Source organism: Stegostoma tigrinum, chromosome 22, assembly GCF_030684315.1.
Source record: "Stegostoma tigrinum isolate sSteTig4 chromosome 22, sSteTig4.hap1, whole genome shotgun sequence".
Taxonomy (NCBI): domain Eukaryota; kingdom Metazoa; phylum Chordata; class Chondrichthyes; order Orectolobiformes; family Stegostomatidae; genus Stegostoma; species Stegostoma tigrinum.
In genome coordinates, this window is record NC_081375.1 from 12,581,173 (window position 1) to 12,605,306 (window position 24,134).

The window sequence follows — 24,134 nt, forward strand, 5'->3', positions numbered from 1 at the left end:
AAAATTAGGAATAATTTTACGTTAAATTTTTTGGGAAGGAGGGGAGGATGGAAATAAGATGAGCTGTAATTATCTCAATTTCATTTTACAATCATACTTTAAAAGTGAATGCTTCCCCTTCTACTGAGACTATATTAAACAGATTCCTACTTTAAGCTTATGGGTGATGGTTAAAAGGGAAAAACTGAGAAGCAGCAGTACATTAAATGTTTATTACGAAGAATTCCCATGCATCTCCTGTTTATTTGTGATTTAAATATTTAGATTTTAAATGTGTTATACAGATGAAAAACAAATGCATGTCAAATCTGGTGCACAAACTTCAACAGATAAATTGCACATTATCAGCCTGAAGGAGAAGTGCTTACAAAACAAGATTCACTGATGTGCATTTAAAAATAAATTATGCAAAAACAGATAAAACAAGGTACGTGTTGATCTACAATTCCAGATCCAACATCCTTCCAATCAAGTTTATTCTGTATCCCTCTCGTTTCATGCATCATGCAATTGGAAAAAGTGTAATCGTATGCTGGTAGATACATGTCAGTATCCAAAGAGGTCTTACCCTCTTTTTTGCCTTTATCACTGAAAGGAAACACCTGGCATATTTGTGCGCGAGAGGGGCAGAGTGCGGGCAAGGCACTGAGCGGGTGAGGCGGAGAGCTGGCGCATATGTGCGTGTGTCTAAGATCAACTAATGTTATGCCTTAACTTGTCCACTAGTAATGCTTCAAAGGCACTCTGCAAGTCTATTAGATATGGCTGAGTGTACTATCAATTCCTACAGAGTGGCTGTGGACAGTAAAAAGTAATGCCAATCAATCAGGTTAGTGAATGAGCAAGTTGATAAAAATTATACAGACATTACAAACTCAGGACAACACTATGTGCAAGATGAAAATGAGGACTGGTAAACTAGCATTTTGGTCAATATCTCCACATGATTTCATAAAAGTTTGGTTACATGTATTCATATGGTTTTATTAAAGTTTGGGATATAGACAGCACCTGTAAAGGACATTATAAATTCTCTATTTCTTATCGGAACAAAATGCCTCAAAACATCAAGGTGTGAAAATAATCTGACTTGATTCATTACACTGATACTACTTATCTGGCATAGATTTAATTCAGCAGGACTGTGGGTTGCATTCATGCAGCCAGCTCCTTATGTTTATGCTAGGACCCTATGAATGTTCCAACTTACAAATTTTTAAGTGGTTGGCAATACTTCCAAAGCTGCAACTTTTTAAAAAATCAGTGATAGCTAGGCACTTAAACTGGCCCATCACCAAAAAGGAATGGGTTTAGAAAAATCAAGTTTTCATAGAATCATAGAACCCCTACAGTGTGGAAGCAAGCCACTTAGTCCATCAAGTCCACACTAACCTTCTGAAAAGTATCCCACCCAAGCCCACTCCCACATTCTAGCCTTATAACTCTGCCCTTCCGATGGTTAATCTACCTCAACTGCACATTCCTGGACACTATGGGCGATTTCAAATGGCTAATCCACCTAGCTTTCAGCAGCTACAACAGGAAAAGGAGGACAAACAGAATAGGTAAATGACATTTGCAGTGTTTATACTAGGAATTTAGGATTAACTTCATAGCAATGAAGTTACTTCTGGTGTTTGACTATTTGTGGCATATTCATTAACATATTATTGCCACAGCATCGATGAAAATGTAAGTTTTGGTTGGCAAGAGGAAAACAAGAACTTCTCTGAACTTGCTGAAAGACCAGGAGAAACATGATTTACAGTGCATGACTTGTTTATACAAGTTGTACTAAGAATTTCAGATATCGCACTACCATGTTTGGAATGAAGCTTCACACTTCATAATATTGTTATACTGTTTATTACCTCCCTGTGGTTTAGGATCAGGCAGATTACTTAATGTGAATTTGAACAAAGTTCTGATTCCAAATTCCTTCCAAGTTGTTACATGGTTGAACTGGCAGTCTCTCTTACTGGGGCAGCCTGATTTTAATGTGAGCTGAGCCCAAGTAGTGAAGCTCTTAGGCTTGGGGTTATTGTTTATCTGCATTGTCAGGTTTTACAGAGTGAAGAATGAAGGTCTATACTCAGATTGAGGTGAATCTGAAATTGCTAATGAGAGATACGTAGCACCTTGAGCAAGGCAATCATTTTTATCATTATGGTACGGATGCAGTTCTGAGTTTTCAGATATGATATGAAAGAAAACAAATATAAAAAAAACTTTCCTTCTGTGTATGGCTGGAGTGCAATTACGTGCTGGAACGTCATTATATTTCCTTTTAAAAAAAGCTAACATAGTAAACACACAGAAAATTCACCTGTTTCAAAGGGTCTGAAGAAACCTTGCAAGACATATCTGTCAGGAAACTGCACTCTTAGAACGACCTATTTAGGCAAACAAAGAAAGTGTCAGAATTGTTTATTTGTAAGTTACATGAAAAGAATATTTGAATAACTCTGGAATAAATCCTCATAACACTGATATACTTCTGTATGTTGTTTAAATAGAAGTATACAGCAAATGGTTATTAAAAAACATACTACTCTATTGTCACGTTTAACGCACAAGAAACTAAAACAATTCAGTTCTAAAATTCTGTATAAATAAACTAATCAAGATGTGATTCCACACTTTCACATAGGAAGGAGCTCAATTAATACCCTTGGCCTGATTGGCAGAGATTTGCTGAACCACAATCGCAAAAGAAACAGCTCAAAGTTGCACACCACTTCATCACAAACAAGAGCTAAGCTGAAGCCTGTGCGACATCTGCACATATTTTTGACAGAAAATAATTCTGCTAATTTGTGCTTTTCAAGCCATCAAATGTGGCCACAAGATATTATTAAAAGGGTAAGAAAAAAAGCAAATAAAAGCTTAAAAGACTGTTGTAGATGAAAATAAAGAAACTAGTAAACATTTGTGTAGGTCGATTTTCATGTCTGGATTGAATTTGGGGGAAAATATTTCAGAAGCATCAGAAAATGTAGCAAGAGTCAAATCAATACTGCAGCCGAGTTTGTTCAGATACGTTCTTAGGATAAACCAGAGCTCTCTCTCTTACCTCTGGACATTGATGGCTTAAATTATTCACACATACATGCATATGCATACTTATACATACACAAGCAATTCTTCGTGCAATATTTATTTCAAACATTACAATATGTTTGTAATTTTAAATTAAATGCCCAATTTTGTTTAGCTTGCAATGATATCACTTTCAACTTCATTTTAAAATCTTTGCCTGAAATGAATTTGTTTAGCAAAAGTGTTTTATAACACACATTTTCCCCTAAAATCAAACACAATTATGAATAAGATTTGTATCTGTCTTTAAAATGCAATCAATATTCAATAGAAATCTTCAAGTAACTGAACAAAGGTTCTAGTAAAACCATAAAATATTGCAAGCAATTTCATTACATTCCAGTCTAAAGAATTTCATGGTAAACTTTCCACATCACATCAAGCAGGCTGGATCATTTAGATTTATATTTATTCTTATAAACAATAGTTCAATTTTTAAATTAGATGTTTGGTACAGCAACTTCTTAAATTTCAATATTTTACGTAGTCATAGTATACAAAATTGATCTATTTAGCAAACTGCAAATGATTATTTTGATCACTAATATCACAATTTAGCTCTAGCAGGAACACAGGATTGCCCTTTACGTACAAGATTGTGACTCTCAACAAGAAATTTCAGCTCCTGTCTAAGAGAGGTGGTCAATGGGAAGAAAAATAACAAATGCTCACGAGTGTGTGAAAGTGATGAGACAATCAGAATATGATGGGACTACTTAAACAGTTAAAGGGATTTAGTTGGGGTTTGGGAACGAAGAAATGCCAGATACTTAACGCGCAAAGATAACATGACTTATGGCTAACAAGAAACATTTTCTTTTCCTTTCAGGTATCAAGGCACACAAGATGCAACTACTCAAAAATACCCAGAGACCTGTGGAACATACCCTCTGACTCCAGCCCCTCCTCCAAACCACACCCCCCACCCCCCTCCCCCGCCCCCGCCAGCTCTCTGATGCTGAACGCTCTGTACTTAGCAAAGACCTCAGCTTTATCCCTCTGCGTCTCCACCTTAACAAATTTCAGGCACGACATGAGGCCGAATTCTTCTTCTGCCGTCTTCGCCTCCAGGCCCATTTCTTTGGGCAACAGTCCTCTTCCTGTCCCACGGAGCCCTTTGCCCAACTCCAACACTTTCCTTCCACCTGGGCCCCTGCCTCCAGCCTTTTATCTGCACACGATCTGTTCATTGAGAACTGTCAACGTGACATCAGTCGCCTCAATTTCACTGCCCCTCTCAACAAATCCAGCCTATCGCCCACTGAACTGACTGCACTCTGTGCACTCAGATCTAACCCTGACTTTGTCATCAAGCCTACCAATAAGGGTGGTGCTGTTGTAGTCTGGTGTACTGACCTCGACCTTGCAGAGGCTGAGCGCCAGCCCTCAGGTACCTCCTCCTACTTTCCTCTGGACTATGACCCCACCATGCCACATCAGGCCATTGTATCCACTACGGTTACGGATCTCATTTCATACTGTGATCTCTCCCACTCCACTTTCAAGCTAATAGTCCCCCAACCCGCACAGCTCATTTCTACCTTCTGCCAAAATTCCACAAACAGGACTGTCTGGGCAGACCTATTGTTTCAGCTTTTCTGAAGAAGGGTCTAGGCCCAAAACGTCAGCTTTTGTGCTCCTGAGATGCTGCTTGGCCTGCTGTGTTCATCCAGCTCCACACTTTGTTATCTCAGATTCTCCAGCATCTGCAGTTCCCATTATCTCTCATCTGACACCTTATGCTGGTTTGAAAACTTCAAGTTTACCGGTTTCAGCCATCTCCTCTTTACCATGGATGTGCAATCCCTTTACACATCCATTCCCCACCAGAAGGGTCTGAGGGCTCTCCACTTCTTTTTCAACTCCCCTCATTTTCTTCAGGTAAGATGGGTTGCCATGGGTACCCACATGGGCCTTAGTTATGCCTGTCTCCTTATGAGGTTTATGGAACATTCCTTGTTCCAGTCCTTTGCTGGCTCCCACCCACAACACTTTCTCCAATACATCAAGAAGATCATTGGCGCTGCTTCCCTCTCTTGTCTGGAATTGGAAAACTTCATCAATTTTGCCTCCAATTTCCACCCTGTCCTCACTTTCACCTGGTCTATCTCTGACTCCTCCCTTTCCTTCCTCGACATTTCTGTTTCCATTTCTGGGGATAGGCTGGCCACTAATATCCATTACGAACCCACTGGCTCCCACAGCTATCTGAACTCTGCATCCTCACACCCCACCTCCTGTAAAGACTCCATCCCATTGATGCAGGTGAGGCAGTAGCAAGAGGTAGACCAGCTAGTGGGAAGGATTTTCCTGGGAGGAAACCAAGGGATCAGTTAAAGTGTGTTTGCTTTAACGCAAGGAGTATCAGGAATAAAAGTGATGAACTTAGAGCATGGATCAGTACCTGGTGCTATGATGTTGTGGCCATAACTGAGACGTGGGTTTTTCAGGGGCAGGAATGGTTGCTGGATGTTCCAGGGTTTAGAGCATTTAAAAAGAATGGGGGGGGGGGGGGAGAAAGAGGAGGGGGTGCAGCACTACTAATCAGAGAGGGTATCACAGCTACAGAAGCTTCCATTGTCGAGGAAGATCTGCCTACCGAGTCAGTGTGGGTGGAAATTAGGAACAGCAAGGGAGTAGTCACCTCGTTAGGGGTTTACTACAGGCCCCCCAATAGCAGCAGGGAGATTGAAGAAAGCATAGGTCGGCAGTTTTTGGAAAAGTGTGGACATAGTAGGGTTGTTGTAATGGGTGACTTTAACTTTCCCAATATTGATTGGAACCTCCTTCGAGCAGAAGATTTGAATGGAGCTGTTTTTGTAAGGTGTCCCCAGGAAGGTTTCCTAACTCAGTACGTTGACAGGCCGACGAGGGGAGAGGCCATTCTAGACTTGGTGCTCAGGAACGAGACGGGGCAGGTATCAGATCTTGTGATGGGAGAGCATTTTGGTGATAGTGGCCATAACTGCCTCACATTCTACATAGCCATGGAGAAGGAGAGGATAAGGCAAAATCGGAGGATATTTAATTGGGGAAGAGGAAACTGATGCAATTAGACATGAGTTAGGAAGTATGGACTGGGAGCAATTGTTCCATGGTAAAAGCACTATAGACATGTGGAGACTGTTTAAGGAACAGTTGTTGCAAGTGATGAATAAATATGTCCCTCTGAGACAGGCAAGAAGGGGTAAGATAAAAGGAACCTTGGATGACGAGAGCGGTGGAGCTTCTCGTCAAAAGGAAGAAGGTAGCTTACATAAGATGGAGGAAGCTAGGGTCAAGCTCAGCTCTAGAGGATTACAGGCAGGCGGGAAAAGAGCTCAAAAATGGTCTGAGGAGAGCCAGGAGGGGGCACGAGAAAGGCTTGGCAGAACAGATTAGGGAGAACACAAAGGCATTTTACACTTATGTGAGGAATAAGAGAATGGTCAAAGAAAGAGTAGGGCCGATCAGGGATAGCATAGGGAACTTGTGTGTGGAGTCTGATGAGGTAGGGGAAGACCTAAATGAGTTTTTTGCTTCTGTCTTTACGAAAGAAACGAACTTTGTAGTGAATGAAACCTTTGAAGAGGAGGTGTGCATGCTGGAATGGATAGAGATAGAGGAAGCTGATGTGCTGAAAATTTTGTCAAACATTAAGATTAACAAGTCGCCAGGCCCGGACCAGATTTGTCCTCGGCTGCTTTGGGAAACGAGAAATGCAACTGCTTCGCCACTTGCGAAGATCTTTGCATCCTCGCTCTCCACTGAAGTCGTACCCGAGGACTGGAGAGAGGCAAATGTCATTCTTCTCTTCAAGAAAGGAAATAGGGAAATCCCCAGCAAATACAGACCAGTAAGTCTCACGTCTGTCGTCTGCAAGGTGTTAGAAAGGATTCTGAGGGATAGGATTTATGACCATCTGGAAGAGCACGGCTTGATTAAATGCAGTCAACACGGCTTTGAGGGGGGCAGGTCATTCCTCACAAACCTTATCGAGTTCTTCGAGGATGTGGCTAGAAAAGTTGATGAGGGTCGAGCTGTGGATGTGGTGTATATGGACTTCAGTAAGGCATTTGATAAGGTTCCCCATGGTAGGCTCATTCAGAAGGTCAGGAGGAATGGGATACAGGGGAACTTAGCTGTCTGGATACAGAATTGGCTGGTCAACAGAAGACAGCGAGTGGTAGTAGAAGGAAAATATTCTGCCTGGAAGTCAGTGGTGAGTGGGGTTCCACAGGGCTCTGTCCTTGGGCCTCGACTGTTTGTAATTTTTATTAATGACTTGGATGAGGGGATTGAAGGATGGGTCAGCAAGTTTGCAGACAACACAAAGGTTGGAGGTGTCGTTGACAGTGTAGAGGGCTGTTGTAAGCTGCAGCGGGACATTGACAGGATGCAGAGATGGGCTGAGAGGTGGCAGATGGAGTTCAACCTGGATAAATGCGAGGTGATGCATTTTGAAAGGTCGAATTTGAAAGCCGAGTACAGGATTAAGGATAGGATTCTTGGCAGTGTGGAGGAACAGAGGGATCTTGGTGTGCAGATACATAGATCCCTTAAAATGGTCACCCAAGTGGACAGGGTTGTTAAGAAAGCATATGGTGTTTTGGCTTTCATTAACAGGGGGATTGAGTTTAAGAGTCGTGAGATCTTGTTGCAGCTCTATGAGACTGGTTAGACCGCACTTGGAATACTGGGTCCAGTTCTGGTCACCCTATTATAGGAAAGATGTGGATGCTTTGGAGAGGGTTCAGAGGAGGTTTACCAGGATGCTGCCTGGACTGGAGGGCTTATCTTATGAAGAGAGGTTGACTGAGCTCGGACTCTTCTCATTGGAGAAAAGGGGACCTAATTGAGGTATACAAGAGATAATGAGAGGCATAGATAGAGTTGATAGCCAGAGACTATTTCCCAGGGCAGAAAAGGCTAACACGAGGGGTCATAGTTTTAAGCTGTTTGGAGGAAAGTATAGAGGGGATGTCAGAGGCGGGTTCTTTACACAGAGTTGAGAGAGCATGGAATGCGTTGCCAGCAGCAGTTGTGGAAGCAAGGTCATTGGGGACATTTGAGACACTGCTGGACATGCATACGGTCACAGAAATTTGAGGGTGCATACATGAGGATCAATGGTCGGCACATCGTGGGCTGAAGGGCCTGTTCTGTGCTGTACTGTTCTATGTTCTATGTTCTAAGAAATTCTCTCAGTTCCTCCGTCTCTGTCGCGTATGTTCAGATGAGGCCAAGTTTGACAAGGGAGCCTCCGAAATGTCCACTTTCTTCCTCAACCATGGACTCCCCAGCTCCATTGTGAACAGGGCGCTCAACCAGGTCCAACCTGTCTCCCACACTTCCGCCCTCACCCCCTCTCTTCCCTCCAGCAACAGCGATAGGGTCCCCCTTATCCTCACCTACCATCCCACCAGCATCCACATCCAGAAGATCAGATGCCATTTCTGCCACCTCCAGCAAGATGCCACCACTAGACATGTATTCCCCTCCCCTCCCTTGTCCACCTTCTGCAGGGACTGTTCCCACTGGGGGACCCTGGTACACACTTCCTTCACCCCCAACACCTCCCCACAGTGCTCCGGCACCTTCCCCTCTAACTGTTGAGGGTTCAACACCTGCCCATTTACCTCCTCCCTTCCCAGTATCCAAGGGCCCAAACATACCTTCAAGGTGAAGCAACACTTCACTTGCACTTTCCAGAATCTAGTCTACTGCATTCGCTGCTCACAACATGGTCTCCTCTACATTGAAGAAACAAAGCCTAGACTTGACGACTGCTTCGCAGAACATCTATATTCTGCTCGCAAAAAAGATCCTGAACTACCCGTTAACTACAATGCACCACCACCCTGCTCCCCAGCCAACATCTCGGTCTCTGGTTTGCTGTAGTGTTCCAGTGAAGCCCAATGCAAGCTGGAGGAACAACACCTCATTTTCCACTTGGGGACCCTACAGCCCTCCGGACTCAATATTGAGGTCAATAATTTTAGGGCCTAAACTCTCCCACGTCCCAGACTCCCACCCCACATAGCAGGCCTTGTTACCACACAGCCTGCCACTACTCACCCCCTGTTGTCAGTCACTAACAGTCCCCATTAACAACTACTCACCCTCACAGCCTGATCATTAGCAACTCCTTTGTCTGTCCAACTGTCTTTCTCTCTCTTTGGGCTCTATCCTATCGTTTACTCCCTACCTCATCCACCTCCCAATTTTCTGCATATAAACTGATATTTTCCCAGCCACCAACAGTTCTGAGGAAGGGTCACAGGACCCAAAACGGTAACTGTTTCCTCCTTCACAGATGCTGCCTGACCTGCAGAGCTTTTCCAGCAACTTTGCTTTTGTTCCTGATTTACAGCATCCGCAGTTCTTTTGCTTAATTTATATTGTTATTACATAGATGTTACGTTAAACATTTTGCTTCATTTTCTTAAACTGCGGAGGGAAGAAAAGAGTGACGGGGGACAACCCAAAACAAGGTGAAACTGACATTACAGGCAACAAACTTTCACAACTTATTACACTGAAGTTCTTCTTGGAAGTTCTTCTGATACTTGAAAAATCATCAGGCCTAGAAAGAACACATCTCAAAGTTCAGGCAGGTTCATTACAGGAATGATATGAAACAAGTTATGAAAATTATTGATGGCTTGAAGACGTCATAAATCCATACCTAAATGGAAGCTTTTCTATAGATTATCAAGAATTAAAGTTACAAAGCAGGGCTTTAAAAACAACAATCTTTTATCACTAGAGAAGAGAAAAGAGTGGAATATTGCTTCCACTGGTTGACAAGCTGCATGCAAGGTATGCATTGGCATTATGGCTAGAAGATGGAGGCGTGAGAAGTAATGTTTCACACGGGAGAGTTGTTAGAATACTAATAACTAACACAAATAATATCGTACTAAATCTCTCAATTTCAAAAATTAACTCAATTTATGAAAGTTGATCACCGATGTGTGATTTCACAGCTTTTCAGTAAATCGGACATTGACTAACCTTAGGATAGCGCTCTGTCTTTTCTTTTATGTAAGTTTCTCTCATAGATTTTGTCATTAATGGAGCCTCTTCAAGACGTCGCCTGAACAAACAAAAAGTAGTACTTGCTAATAATTTAGCAAATTTCTGACCACACAATCTAATCTTGATTGACTATAAGACAATAAGTCATAGGAGCAGAATGAGGCCATCAGCCTACCAAGTCTGCGCCACCAATCGATCATGGTTGTTATTCTCAACTTTATTTGCATTTCTCTGGCCATAACCCTTGATCCCCTTCCTAATCAAGAACTTCTCTATCTCTATCTTAAGTATACTGATAAATCCTTCAGCTGTCTCAGGACAATGACTTGAAAGGAATTCAGTGATTTACATTCACATATTAATCAATTAAAACCTTATAACCAATTAAAGATTTAACAGCATCTTAGGTTTGTTTAAAACATTCTCATCAGTGGTATGGCCCTTTGATCTTTTACTTATAAATTCTGTGTCTGATACTACCTCTCACTAACACCTGAAGAAGCAGCTCCAAAAGCATGTGGTTTCAAATAAACGTTTATAACCTGGCGTCATCGAATTTTTGATCTAAAATATTTTCAATGGCTTGGCCTTCACAGCTTTCTGCAGCAATAAATTCCAGAGGTTAACCACTCTCTGTCTTAAGAAATTCATCATCTCAGATCTAAAGGATCTTCCCTTCATGCTGAGGCTGTGGCCTTGGGAGAGACCAGGACCTACTAGTTGAAATGTCTTCTCCACACCCACACTATTCTGACGTCTCAGTATTATGTAGGTTTCAATCAGATGACCCCCATCCTCATTCTTCTAGACTCCCTCAAATACACACCCACAGTCCTCAATCGTTTCTCAAATAAATCCTTCATCCCTGGGATCATTCTTGTATTAGCCATTTTCCAGTCGTCTGAGACCCCCCGACTTCAGTGATTCCCGAAAGATCACCAATGCCCCCACAATCTCCTCAGCTACGTCCTTCAGAACTCTGGGGTGTAGTCCATCTAATCCAAGTGATTTTCATCTTCAGACCTTTCAGCTTCCCCAGCACTTTAGTGATGGTCACTACACTCACCCCTATCCTCTGATTCTCTTGACCTTCTGGTATGCTACTATAACTTCCACCATGAAGACTGATGCAAAGTATCTATTCAGCTCTTCTGCCATTTCTTTGTTCCTCATTATTACTTCTGAACCCTCATTTGAAAGTGTCCGATGTCCATTCTCGCTTCTCTCACCTTTTTCTAAAAATATCTAAACTCTTGCAATCTTCTTTTGTATTACTAACAATCTTATCCTCATATTTTAACTTTTCCCCCTTATTGCCGTCTTAGGTATCCTCTGCTGGTTTTTAAAGACTGGCTTCTCACTAATTCTCACCAGATTGTATGCTTTTTCTTTTATCCCTGACTTACCTTGTCAGTTCCAGGAAAATTTTGCTTGATGGGGTGGTACAGGCAGGAACCAAAAGATATTTAAGCAGTATTTAGATGAGCACTTGAATTGCCACAGCATATGCAGCTATGGGCCAAATGCTGGAAAATGAGATTACTATGGATAGTTAACAAAGTGTGGAGCTGGACGAACACAGCAGGCCAAGCAGCATCTTAGGAGCAGAAAAGCTGATGTTTCTGGCCTAGACCCTTCTTCAGAAATGGGGGAGGGGAAGGGAGTCCTGAAATAAATGCGGGGGGGGGAAGCGGATGGAAGATGGATAGAGGAGAAGATAGGTGGAGAGGAGACTGACAGGTCGAAGAGGTGGGGATGGAGCTAGTAAAGGAGAGTGATAGGTCAGTCCAGGGAGGACGGACAGGTCAAGGGGGCGGGATGAGGTTAGTAGATAGGAGATGGGGGTGGGGTTTCAGTGGCCTCCTCTACATCAGGGAAACCAAGCGGAGGCTTGGGGGCCACTTTGCAGAACATCTACGCTTGGTTCACAATAAACAACTGTACTTCCCAGTCGCAAACCATTTCAATTCCCCCTCCCATTCCTCAGACGACATGTCCATCCTGAGCCTCCTGCAGTGCCATAACAACGCTACCCGAAGGTTGCAGGAACAGCAACTGCAACTCATTCTGCTTGGGAACGCTGCAGCCCAATGGTATCAATGTGGACTTCACAAGCTTCAAAAATCTCCCCTCCCCCTACCGTATTCCAAAACCAGACCAGCTTGTCCCCGCCTCCCTAACCTGTCCTTCCTCCCACCTATCCCCTCCTCCTACCTCCTAACCTCATCCCGCCCCCTTGACCTGTCCATCCTCCCTGGACTGACCTGTCTTCTCCCTACCTCCCCATCACTGACTCCATCCCCGCCTCTTCGACCTGTCTGTCTCCTCTCCACCCATCTTCTCCTCTATCCATCTTCCATCCGCTTCCCCCTCTGCTCTCTATTTATTTCAGAACTCTCTTCCCCTCCCCCATTTCTGAAGAAGGGTCTAGGCCCAAAACATCAGCTTTTGTGCTCCAAAGATGCTGCTGGGCCTGCTGTATTCATCCAGCTCCACACGTTGTTATCTCAGATTATCCAGCATCTGCAGTTCCCATTACCTCTGATTACTATAGATAGATGCTCGATAACTGGCACAGGCATGATGAGCCGAAAGGCCATTCCTGGTGTTGTAAAAAGACTCTACTCTCTATGCATTGCAGTGTGTCACATCGCAATTATACATTAAGGAAGGAACAAACTTATACTTTTACAGCAACTTTCACATTCTCAGGATGTTCCTTAATGCTTTAGAGCTAAAGATTACTTTTGAAGTGTACACAATATGGGAAATGCAGCAGCCAATTTGAACAGAGCAAGCTCCCAAAAACAGAAACGAGATAACAACCAGGTAAGCTGCATTTCTGTTCAAGTAATGTTGATTAACAAGTAAGCATCAGTGAGGACATCAGGGCGAAAATGCTTCTCTGAAATAGTGTCATGCGATATTTAAAAAAAAACCGCATGACACTAGGCCTTAGTTTGTTATCTTAGCTGAAAAAGAGCAATTCCTACAGTCCAGCACTCCTTTGATAAAGTAGTCATTCAGGATAAGTACAGAGCCAGAATTTGACATGCTGCAATTACGTTCAGAGGAGTTGATTATGATTAAAAAGGTAAACTAATGTCATTGAAAGGCTGTTTCTGTTGGTGATTAATTATTTGCTTGTCCTTTATTTTATATTTTGGGGTGGGATAATCAGGTTAGTTCTATCTGTCTATTTCAACTCAATATGACCAATTATAGTTGGAGCAGAAATGAACCCCCTCTCTCTTCTCATTGCATTGGTTGTAATTTGCAGATTGGGAGGTCAGAGATGAAATGCTCATGTCCACATTAATCTACTTGTAATCATATATACAGTTCTTAATCCTATTGTTTCACAATATGAATTAGAAGAATTGGTCAATATTTACCTATAATGCAAGATCAGTAAACACATTAACTGGTCATTAATACCAATCCTGTTCATCAGAGCTTGCAATGTGCTACCTGGTTGCCACTGTTCTTGGCATACAACACCAACCCTACTTCAAAAGGTACATTACTGGCTGTGAAGGGCATTGGTACATTCTGCAGTTGTGAAGGCAATCAATAACTGCAGGTTTATTCAATTTTTCACATTCCTAGAATAGAAGGAAAAGTTGGGAAATACCCTGGCCCTCTACAAGGATAAAATAAAATTGCATCTCTGAATCTTCGGAAAGTGAAGAGAGCAGAACATAATAGTTTATAGCACAGTAATGAGAGTAGCCTCAGGGAAGACAGTTTTGCAATTTTATCAGATGGCAATTGACAGAAACTAAATCCTGATTTTAACACATTGTTCCCCTAGAAATGTACTTCAGGATGGACTTCAAGAGATCTATGAAGCAACATCTCAGTACTATAGTGAAAAGCATAAAACTGAATCTTCAGCACCCTTCAAGATAGGTGGCAGCTGAGGCTCAACACAGAGGTGTGAGCCGATGCCTTTCGGTCAGAAGAATACAAAGAACAATATGAAATAGGGGATACAATTATAAAAGGGATGCAGGAGCAGAGTGTATGTGCACAGATCACTGAAGGTGGCAGGACAAGTGTCATTAAGTCATTGTCACCGGGGTGTATAGCACAGAAAAGGGTCTTTCAGCTCATCAAGTCTGTGCAAGCCAAAAACCACCACTAAACTATTCTAATCCCATTTTCTAGCACTTGACCAATAATTTGTATGTCTTGGTATTGTAATGACATATCTAAATACTTACTTACGTATCTAAATGCTACTTAAATATTATGAGGGTTTCTGCCTCGAACTATCCTTACAGGCAGCGAATTCCAGAGTCCCACCATCTTCTGGGAGAAAATATTTTTTCTACATTCCCTCCAAACCACCTACTCCTTAAATTAAATCTGTGCCCTTGGTAATTGATCTCTCCACCAAGGGGAAATGTTCCTTTTTGTTTAGCCAAGTAGAGAGAGTATCAAAAAAAAGCATACAATGTTCTCAGCTTTATTAATAGTGGTACAGAATACAAAAGCAAGGAAGTGACGCTGAATTTGTATGAGATACCTGCTAGACCTCAGCTGGAGTACTATGTACACTTGTGAGTGACTTCAGTTGAGAAAAGACTAAAGAAGTTGGGACCTTTCTCTCTGTACAGAACGCAGCTTCTGGGAGATATAATTAAGGTTTACAGAATCATCAGCTGGCTAGAAAGAGTAGATAGGGTGAGTGTTTCCACTTCTCAAAGCAACAGAAACAAGCAAGTACAGATTATGCACTGCCCACAAATGTGGTGGAAGCAGGTTCGATTGAGGTATGAGAGCTTGGGATAATTTTTTTGGATACTAATGGAATGCAGGGATATGAGGGAAAAGGCAGGAAACTGGGGGGAGATAGCAGAGCTGGGGTGGATGGCAGAGCCGGGCAAACATAATGGGTTGAACAGCCTCCTTCTGCACCACAATGATTGAGTGATTCAACCGTTCTATCTTTTTACTCTAAATGCCCTGTACGAGTAAGTGAGATAAACTTAATGTCAGATATTAAAAAGGACAAAAATGAAGGAGGAAGTTGTATGAAATGAACAGCACTCTTCACACTTTATACAGCTAAAGTAAAGCAACCCAAGACCTTAATGTAACTATCACAACATAACTTTGGTGCCTTCTGAAGTCATCCACATATGAGAACTGGGCAGTGAAATGGGCTAAAAACATGCATCATAACCAGTTTTGAGCAGATGTTAAAAAACTTTTGATCTTATCAGAAGATTTTCGTTTTCCATATCTATGCTATATTAGAAAACTGATTGTTAAGAAAAAGTAGAATCCGTTAACAATTTTTGTTCATCTATTGATTAAATTGCTCATATTCAAAAATCATAGTAAAAATCCAATAAGTACTCTCATAAAAAGTTGGCACATAACATGCATTATTCCTTTCTCCTGGTACTACTGTGCAATAAATCTCCAGGAGAATTATAGTAAGTAAATCATCAAACTGCATTTCCTCTAAAATATGGCTTCCTTCCTATTTATTTTGCTCATATTTGCACATCAACAGAGCATGGAGATCCCCTTATGTCTAATTAATGCAAAGTGATGCTTGCAACTTCATTAGTCTGGTTGGGATCCTGTCTAATCTTTGGGGAAACATGCAATGTTAACGCTACAGTGGGCTGAGACTTGAGGCCAGCCTGGACATTGTTTATATTATCCACAGGTTGCTGTCATAGGTTCTAATCGAAGAGCCCTCTCCAGACAAGTCTAATATATTCACTGGCACACTCAGGTGATTGCTTTTAATTTTAAGGTGGTAAATGACGAATCAATCTCACTGTCCTGTCTACAGTGAGGCAAGTGCCTAACAAAAAGTAGTAATGGGTCAAAGCCTGAAGTTGATACTGTTTGAGTTCCACAGTGTTGTACACTCAATAACTATAAACTGGATTGCAGTATTTGCACTGTTGCTTTCCTTTCAAAAGACTATGATAAGGTACTGCGAAAGCAAACACTTAGATTACCTTTCACTTTTCAGTTGAGCAAAACGTTTTCTAACATCATCTATGGTCACTTGAAAGAATTCATCAGGAAGTTCCTCAAAATCACTTGGTTCTTGAACAGGGTTCTTCCCATCCAAATGGTAAACAAGTGGCTCTCTGTCAACAGGCTTGAATAGAAAACAAATCAAGTAGCAATCACATCAACAAATAGTTTTATTCCATCAAATTCTTAGCTATAACGATACTGGGAAAAATATAGCTCGCCTCAATTCCCTTGGGCTAGCCACAGGGAGAACACTTATTTTATTTTCAGTGAATAATATTATACACAATGATTGAGTTGACTGTGATCTCAGAGTCAAATAACCTGCCAAATATCTTCTGTCGACCCAAATTTTTCTGCTCAAAAACTGATCATCCTATGCATATACTATCCTCTGCTAGATTTACTTCAAGGGTTCACATGTTTAAAGAAATTGGTTTTACACAACAAAAATAAATTAGGAGGATTCATGGCTACCAACATTTACTTCCCAGGTTTTTACTTAAAGAACTGTCACAAACTCAATTGTAATTCTTAGTTTGGTAGCAATTTTATGTTGAAGAGCCCAAGTCCAGAGTACACAATCTCGGTTGATGCCTTAGTACACAGAGTTGGAAGCGCTGTCGATCCAACCTGACATTAAACTGATATCACGCGTTCCCTTAATAAAAACTGAAATAATTGTGGATGCTGTAAACCAGGAGCCAAAACACAAGTTGCTGGAAAAGCTCAGCAGGTCTGGCAGCATCTGTGAAGAAAAAAATCAGAGCTAACATTTCCGGTCTGGTGACCCTTCAAGGGTCACCCAACCAGAAACACGAACCCTGATATCTCCATCACAGATGCTGCCAGATGTGCTGAGCTTTTCCAGCAACTTGTGTTTTGGTTCCTGCTTGCCCTTGGATGAAATCCAAAGATCCTTATAGGACTATTGTGAGGAGAAGCAGGGGAATTCTTACAGCGTCCAGTCCATTAGTTACCCCTCAACCAACATCACTAAAAGCAGATCATTGGTCATCATTACGTTTCTGTTTATTCAGCCTTGTAGGGTGAAAGTTGCCCATCATGTTTCCTACATTGCAACACTGCAAAGACAATTCAGGTAGTGCTAACGTAATCTGCGTTTGAATGAAGTACAAAAGTTGCCCACAGCAATCAGATTGGCTCTCAGTTCTTTAATCAGCTCTTATTACTAGATTCAAGTCAATCACTCCACGATCAAATAAGAGACCATTAATGTATCTGAATGGGCCCAAATGACAGGATTTGATTTTTACTGGAAATTTCTGTCACCCCTCTTTTCTTCCTAAAGCGAATTCCTTACAAACCTGAAATCTGTTTGTTCCTCTACCAGGTCATTGAGGTTTACAGTTATTCATGCTTCTCTTCTGCTTCCCTCTCTCTCCCACCTTTAGCTATTCAGACACAATACTTAGAAATGTCTATTTTCTCTTATGTTGCGCTGACATAATTACTGGCATTTAACCATCTTCCATCTTCCAATCTCAATTGAGCATTTTACTCACCATCAATTTATTTTTCTGACAATATGGTACCATTTAGCCCCATTCACCTTTCACTTAGATGGTTTCTTTTTAAAATCTGCATTCTGAAATGGCCCTGCAAGGCCATGTATTATTATTGTTCAGTTCTAAAGAAGTGCACGATGAAATGCTATGTGCCTACTTTATCCCCAGATGTCTCAGCTATGTACTTGTAGAAGCTTACTTCACTTTTGTTTCAGAATTCTAGTATCTACATTATTTTACTCTTTTTCTAACTCTCCAATTACACTGTTTATATCTCTTACTGAAAAAGGATTCTTCAGGCAGAAAATTTAATTCAAACAAGATTTTCATTGCATTTACCACAATAAAGAGAATAATGACAGAATAGTTAGAAACAAATGCAATCTGGTGAACTTGTCAACGTTCGATTCTTTTGGGTTTGTGGTATTCTGTTTAAACATTGCCAGGCTGCCCAAATTGCACTTTATATAATTAATAATTGGATTCTGAAAAAACTGGGTTCCCCAGGCAACAAATGTCATACTGGCCTGCCTGCAGTCAGCAATCATTTAAATTCACGAAACAAACTTTTGCAGGAATTTACCAAATGGAATCCCGAAAACAATTCATCAAAATATCTGTCAATCCTTGAAATAAAACAAATACGGACTAAACTAGCATGAGAAATAACGTGGACAGATGTTTAACCAACAAGGGAATCAAAAGCTATTCAGAGTTGGCAGGAAAGTGGAGCGACAGCCACTATCAGATCAGCCATGATCTTATCAAATGGCAGAACATGAAACCTTTAGATATATCCAGTGTAGGCGATGGCCTAGTGGATTTTTTCGCTGGGCATTTAATCCAGAGGTCCAGGTTCAAACCCTGCCATTGCAGGTGGAGGAATTTGAATTCAATAAAAATCTGGAATTAAGTGTCTAATGATGATCATGACTCCATTGTTGATTGTTGGGAAAAAAGCAAACTGCCATCCTTGCCTGGTCTGGCCTACATGTGATTCCAGATCCACAACAACAACATGATCGACTCTTAACTGCCCTCTGAGCAATTAGGGATGGACAATAAATGCTAGCTTAGCCAACGGTGCCCCCATCCCATGAAAGAGTGAAAAAACTGAGATCGCCAACAGCTTCTGTGAATTCATTTACTGCACTGAATTCCTTTTGAAATAAAAACTCCAAACAACAAGAATGCCATCTTTATCACAGGGCCTGAGGGGCCAAATGGCTAACTCCTGCTCCTAATTCTTAAGTTGTGTGTATGCCTGCTTATTAAAGAACAGAGAGGACCACACTCATAACACTGTTCTTGGATAGCTATTTTAGTAATGAATTGTCCTGAAAAGTGCAACATCACTATTTTTTTTATAGAAAGCATTGCTCCATATAGGAGTGTATTCATGTTTGCTTTTAAAAAACTTTCTGGGAGGCAAATGTTGTTGGCAATACCATATTTATTGTATATCTGAAGGGTCCTTGAGAAAGGAGTAGCAAATCACCTCCTCGAATACAACCGAGAACATAGAACAATACAGCGCAGAACAGGTCCTTCGGCCCTCAATGTTGCGCTGACCTGTGAACTAGTCTAAGCCCATCCCCCTACACTATCCCATCATCATCCATATGCTTATCCAAGGACTGTTTAAATGCCCCTAATGTGGCTGAGTTAACTACATTGACAGGCAGGGCATTCCACACCCTTACCACTCTGAGTAAAGAACCTGCCTCTGACATCTGTCTTAAATCTATCACCCCTCAATTTGTAGCTAGGCCCCCTCGTACAAGCTGACATCATCATCCTAGGAAAAAGACTCTCACTGTCCACCCTATCTAATCCTCTGATCATCTTGTATGTCTCTATTAAATTCCCTCTTAGCCTCCTTCTCTCCAATGAGAGCAGACCCAAGTCCCTCAGCCTTTCTTCATAGGGCCTGCGGTCCAAACCAGGCAACATCCTGGTAAATCTCCTCTGCACCTTTTCCAATGCTTCCACATCCTTCCTGTAATGGGGCGACCAGAATGGCACGCAATATTCCAAATGAGGCCGCACTAGTGTTTTGTACAGTTGCAGCATGACACCACAGCTCCGGAATTCAATCCCGCTACCAATAAAACCTACACACCGTATGCCTTCTTAACAGCACTATCAACCTGGGTGGCAACTTTCAGGGATCTATGTACATGGACACCAAGATCCCTCTGCACATCCACACTACCAAGAATCTTTTCATTGACCCAGTATTCTGCCTTCTTATTATTCTTCCCAAAGTGAATCACCTCACATTTATCTGCATTGAACTCCATTTGCCACCCTTCTGCCCAATTTTGCAGTTTATCCAAGTCTCCCTGCAACATTCTTCCACACTGTCCACCACTCCACCAACTTTAGTGTCATCCGCAAACTTACTAACCCATCCACCTATGCCTGCATCCAAGTCATTTATAAAAATGACAAACAGCAGTGGTCCCAAACAGATCCTTGTGGCACACCACTAGTAACCGGACTCCAGGCTGAATATTTTCCATCGACCACCACTCGTTGCCTTCTTACAGAATGCCAGTTTCTAATCCAAACTGCTAAATCTCCCTCAATCCCATGCCTCCGCATTTTCTCCAATATTGGAACCTTATCAAAGGCTTTATTGAAGTCCATGTACACCACGTCAACTGCCCTACCCTCATCCACATGCTTGGTCACCTTCTCAAAAAACTCAATGAGGTCTGAGAGACATGACCTGCCCTTGACAAATCCATGTTGACCATCTCCAATCAAATTGTTGCTTGCTAGATGATTATAAATCCTATCTCTTATAATCCTTTCCAAAACTTTTCCTACAACAGATGCAAGGCTCACTGGTCATAGAAAGCCATTTCAAAGGGCAAATAAAAGGGCATACTCTGGGTTTGGAATGAGAAGCGTGGGTCAATTCTATGCAAGAATGACAGACATTCTTTCCTGAAGGAAATTAGTGAACCAAGTGGCAATTTGCAACATTCTGTTTAGTTTCATAGTCACCATTACTGAAAGTAAATTTTAATTAATTTCATCTATTTGAATCTAAATTCCCCAGCTGCTACGTTGTGATTTTAACTCATGTTTCTAAATAATTAACTCAGATCCCTATGTCCTAGACTACTAACACTAACATCATGCAACCATACCTCCAATACCGGCACAAAAGGAAATGGACAAATATTTGATGTGTGATGCTTTGAACGATAGAAATACTATAACTAAAGATGCTTTAAAGAATTCAAAATTAAAAACACATAATTTATATCCAGTTTTCATTATTCTGACAAAGATGGCACTTGTATTTTGGAGTTCCTATTACAACAGGAACTTACTGCAATAAGTGAATTTACAAAAGCTGTTTCAGACCACATATCCGAAGGTTTTATAGCAAAACTTACGTACTCATTATCCGTAGTGTTCAGGGTGTGTGGGTTATAGGGGGGTGGGTCTGGGTGGGGTGCTTCAGGTGGTGGTATGGACTTGTTGGGCCAAAGGGCCTGCTTCCACACTGTAGGGAATCTAATCTAATCTAAAGCCTGGATTGCTGAAATTGTCTTGTTATGCAAGATCACAAACAATTCAACCGAGCAATGATTCCAATTTGTTGTATGAGATGTGACCGCGCAATGGAATAGCCTTAAGATCAAAAACATAGTTTTTATGGATATTCTTAAGTATCGTAAAGCTAATTGGTGGGTGATATATTTTACTAATAGCTTTAATGCAGGCACATTAATTCGTACAAAAATACTCTGGTCATGTATGGCATAAATGTAGATTAATCCAATTTCATTCCAACCGATGGAGAATGGTTGTTATCCATCCACTATTGTTTTAAAAATGGCCATAATTTTATTAAATAATGAACAAAAGCCAAAGCAAATCAGAATAAAACTGTATAGTATGCCTGGTTACATTTTAATTTGTCAAGCCTTTCTAAAAACGTACTTTTCAAGGTTGATTGAGTTGTTTTTGTGGTGTTACATCATCTGCAAGTCAATGTCTTCAAATATAGATCCAGTAATCCTTTAAAGGTATCAGTAGTACAGGATCCTGGACCAGAGAATAGTTACATGGTGCTAAGTGGACATTTTCAGCTCTGAATCCAAGGGATTTTAAATGATTCAGAGATCACACCCTCTGACAGAATCTTCCAAATTTGCAATCTCAAACACCTTGATGGAGTAGGGCAGTCGATATATGGGAGTTGCAACACCTGGAAGTACCCCTTCAAACCATACATCATCCTGACTTGGTACTGTATCACTGTTCCTTCACTGTCATGAAGTCAAAATTCTGAAGCTCCATTCCTAACAACACTGCAGGCTCACCTACGAACGGGAAATAGCTGCTATCTATGCCGGTGACGGCCACATCTCAAGATGTGGTCAGAAGTAAGTTCCCGCCACCACCACTCCCACCTCCTAAACTCACTTGGAAGCATACTTTCAAATTAAAATCTAACAAGAGCTGGGCACATCCCTACTAAAGCTTAAGCAAACAAAACTCGACTAGTTTGGAACCCCCACAGTATTCCCACATTTAGTGCTATTAACTGCCAAATGGATTACAATCTCACTTAATATTTGTGATCATTGACGATGAAGTGAAAAGGCTCCAAGAGTGATCGAGCAGTTTGTACCTTCAAATATTCTTTATTGCTGGATGATTCTAGGGGCTCCAGCTTCAGAGATTCAATATTTTCTGGGCTCTACAAAAAATACAGAATTGACAGAATAATTTTCAACATAACGGACATTACCTGGGCTATAATTAGAAATTCAGCTAGGAAAGATAAGCAAGTTTGGGTGGTGCAACCAGTGGAGAAACACCAGTAGATTATAGTACAATTGATTAAAATCTTCTTAATTATAGCCTTGTTAAAAAAAAATGAGAAAGGTGTGTCTGCTTACAGCAACTCTCCAAAGCAATCGCAATCACTTTTTGTACCTCAAAATAAATCAACGGCATTCCTTGCAGAATATTTGGAATCCCACCAGACAAAATGTATAAATTCAATTATTTTTATGATATGTGACTACTAGCGCTACTGAAATCACAAGTCAATTAAATCTTCTACTTACAACAGCACCTTTCATGAATCTTTGCCTGTTAGATAAAGAAGCTAGGTGCCAAACACGATTACCATAACATACTCAATATTTTGGATGTACTATTCACATAGAATCAAAATGGATGTTACAAGAGACTGACTTAGTTGCAGCTAATGTTTTCTGAAATACAGGGACCATAACTTTAGAGTGCTGGACAATGGGATCAGAATAGTTAGGTGCTTGATTTTGATCAACGCAGAATCAATGGCCCTTTTTCTGTGCTGTAGACCTCTGTGACACTAACTGAACAATATTCTGCATTAAATATTAAATACTAACTTTTTTTAAAAAATCATTTTAAACCAGTGTGGAGCTATGTGTATGTATTCAAATATCAGCATATAATTTGCTGTTCTTTTAAAGAAAAATTCCAGCTCAGATAACTAATGATCAGATTATTAGATCATATGTGCCCTAGTTAAGAAATGCCCTTTTTAACATAAGGAATGTCGGAGACAAGAAATTTTAAGCATTGAGAATGTTAAACTAGTTAAACTAAAAAGAGGAATGTGTCAAACTGAAAAAAAGTTACCCTTGAAGAAGATTGCTAATCACTGTCTTCTAAATAATTAAAATACCAGTCCACTTATCCAGCAACTACTGAAACATCTGTGTCTGGCTGCAGTAGTAGGTTATTGGTCTTTAAAAGGTGAGAAGTTAACTACTCAAAGGATGATGCAATTAACAACAAAGTAATCGCTTTCAATTACATTCACTAGGTCATTGACAAAGACAAGAAATGTAAAAGAGTTAATGTGCTTTACCGGGGCACCCTTGCTTAACTGCTCAAGACATACTTTCATTTATCATGTACTATGCTTGTGCCCTTTGAGCACATGGCTTTGAAGTCCTGAAATCAATGAATATACATAATGGCTAAAGCCCCCACTTAACTCTTGCCATTACCCTAAAAAAGAAAAGTTCTGTTCAGTTACGTAAACCATATTTTTCTCTAAAAAGCTAGGAAGGAAAGTCTTGCACTGATGATTAAAGATTGTGTTTTTAAAAAAACAATGATTTTTAGGTCAATTTTGCAAAGAGCTCAATGATTTACTTACTTTGGGAACTGGTACTCTGAAGTGGCTGCAAATGTTAAGCATCAAATCTACTTCAATCTCTTCCCATATCATTTCATCAGCATTCAAATAACTTTACTGCAGTGTATTGCAAACAAAATAAACAGTATTGGATATGATCAACTATATTCTGCTCATTTGCAAATTTTGCTGGGGTTCTTCTGTAACATCTTGTTGACCCATCACGCAATTGTCCTCCTAATGACCTAATTTTTGTAAAAATGGAAATGACACGTATTAGAATGTCAGGAATGGTGGAAAACCTGGAGATT

The 24,134-nt window shown here is 40.9% G+C and overlaps 1 protein-coding gene across 7 annotated transcripts in view; it reads right to left on the bottom strand.

Moving 5' to 3' along the window:
* Positions 1–24,134, bottom strand: part of aspscr1 (ASPSCR1 tether for SLC2A4, UBX domain containing) — a 244,182-nt gene that overhangs the window by 99,119 nt on the left and 120,929 nt on the right. For 5 of the 7 annotated variants that reach the window (XM_048555402.2, XM_048555399.2, XM_048555400.2 and 2 more), the window contains 4 exons: positions 22,315–22,383; positions 16,107–16,252; positions 10,096–10,177; positions 2,327–2,393 (listed from right to left, as the gene is read on the bottom strand). In XM_048555402.2, the coding sequence (XP_048411359.1) occupies positions 2,327–2,393; positions 10,096–10,177; positions 16,107–16,252; positions 22,315–22,383 (364 nt within the window). The remainder of the gene's footprint in view (positions 1–2,326; positions 2,394–10,095; positions 10,178–16,106; positions 16,253–22,314; positions 22,384–24,134) is intronic. The other 2 variants (XM_048555401.2, XM_048555405.2) reach the window with 2 other exon arrangements.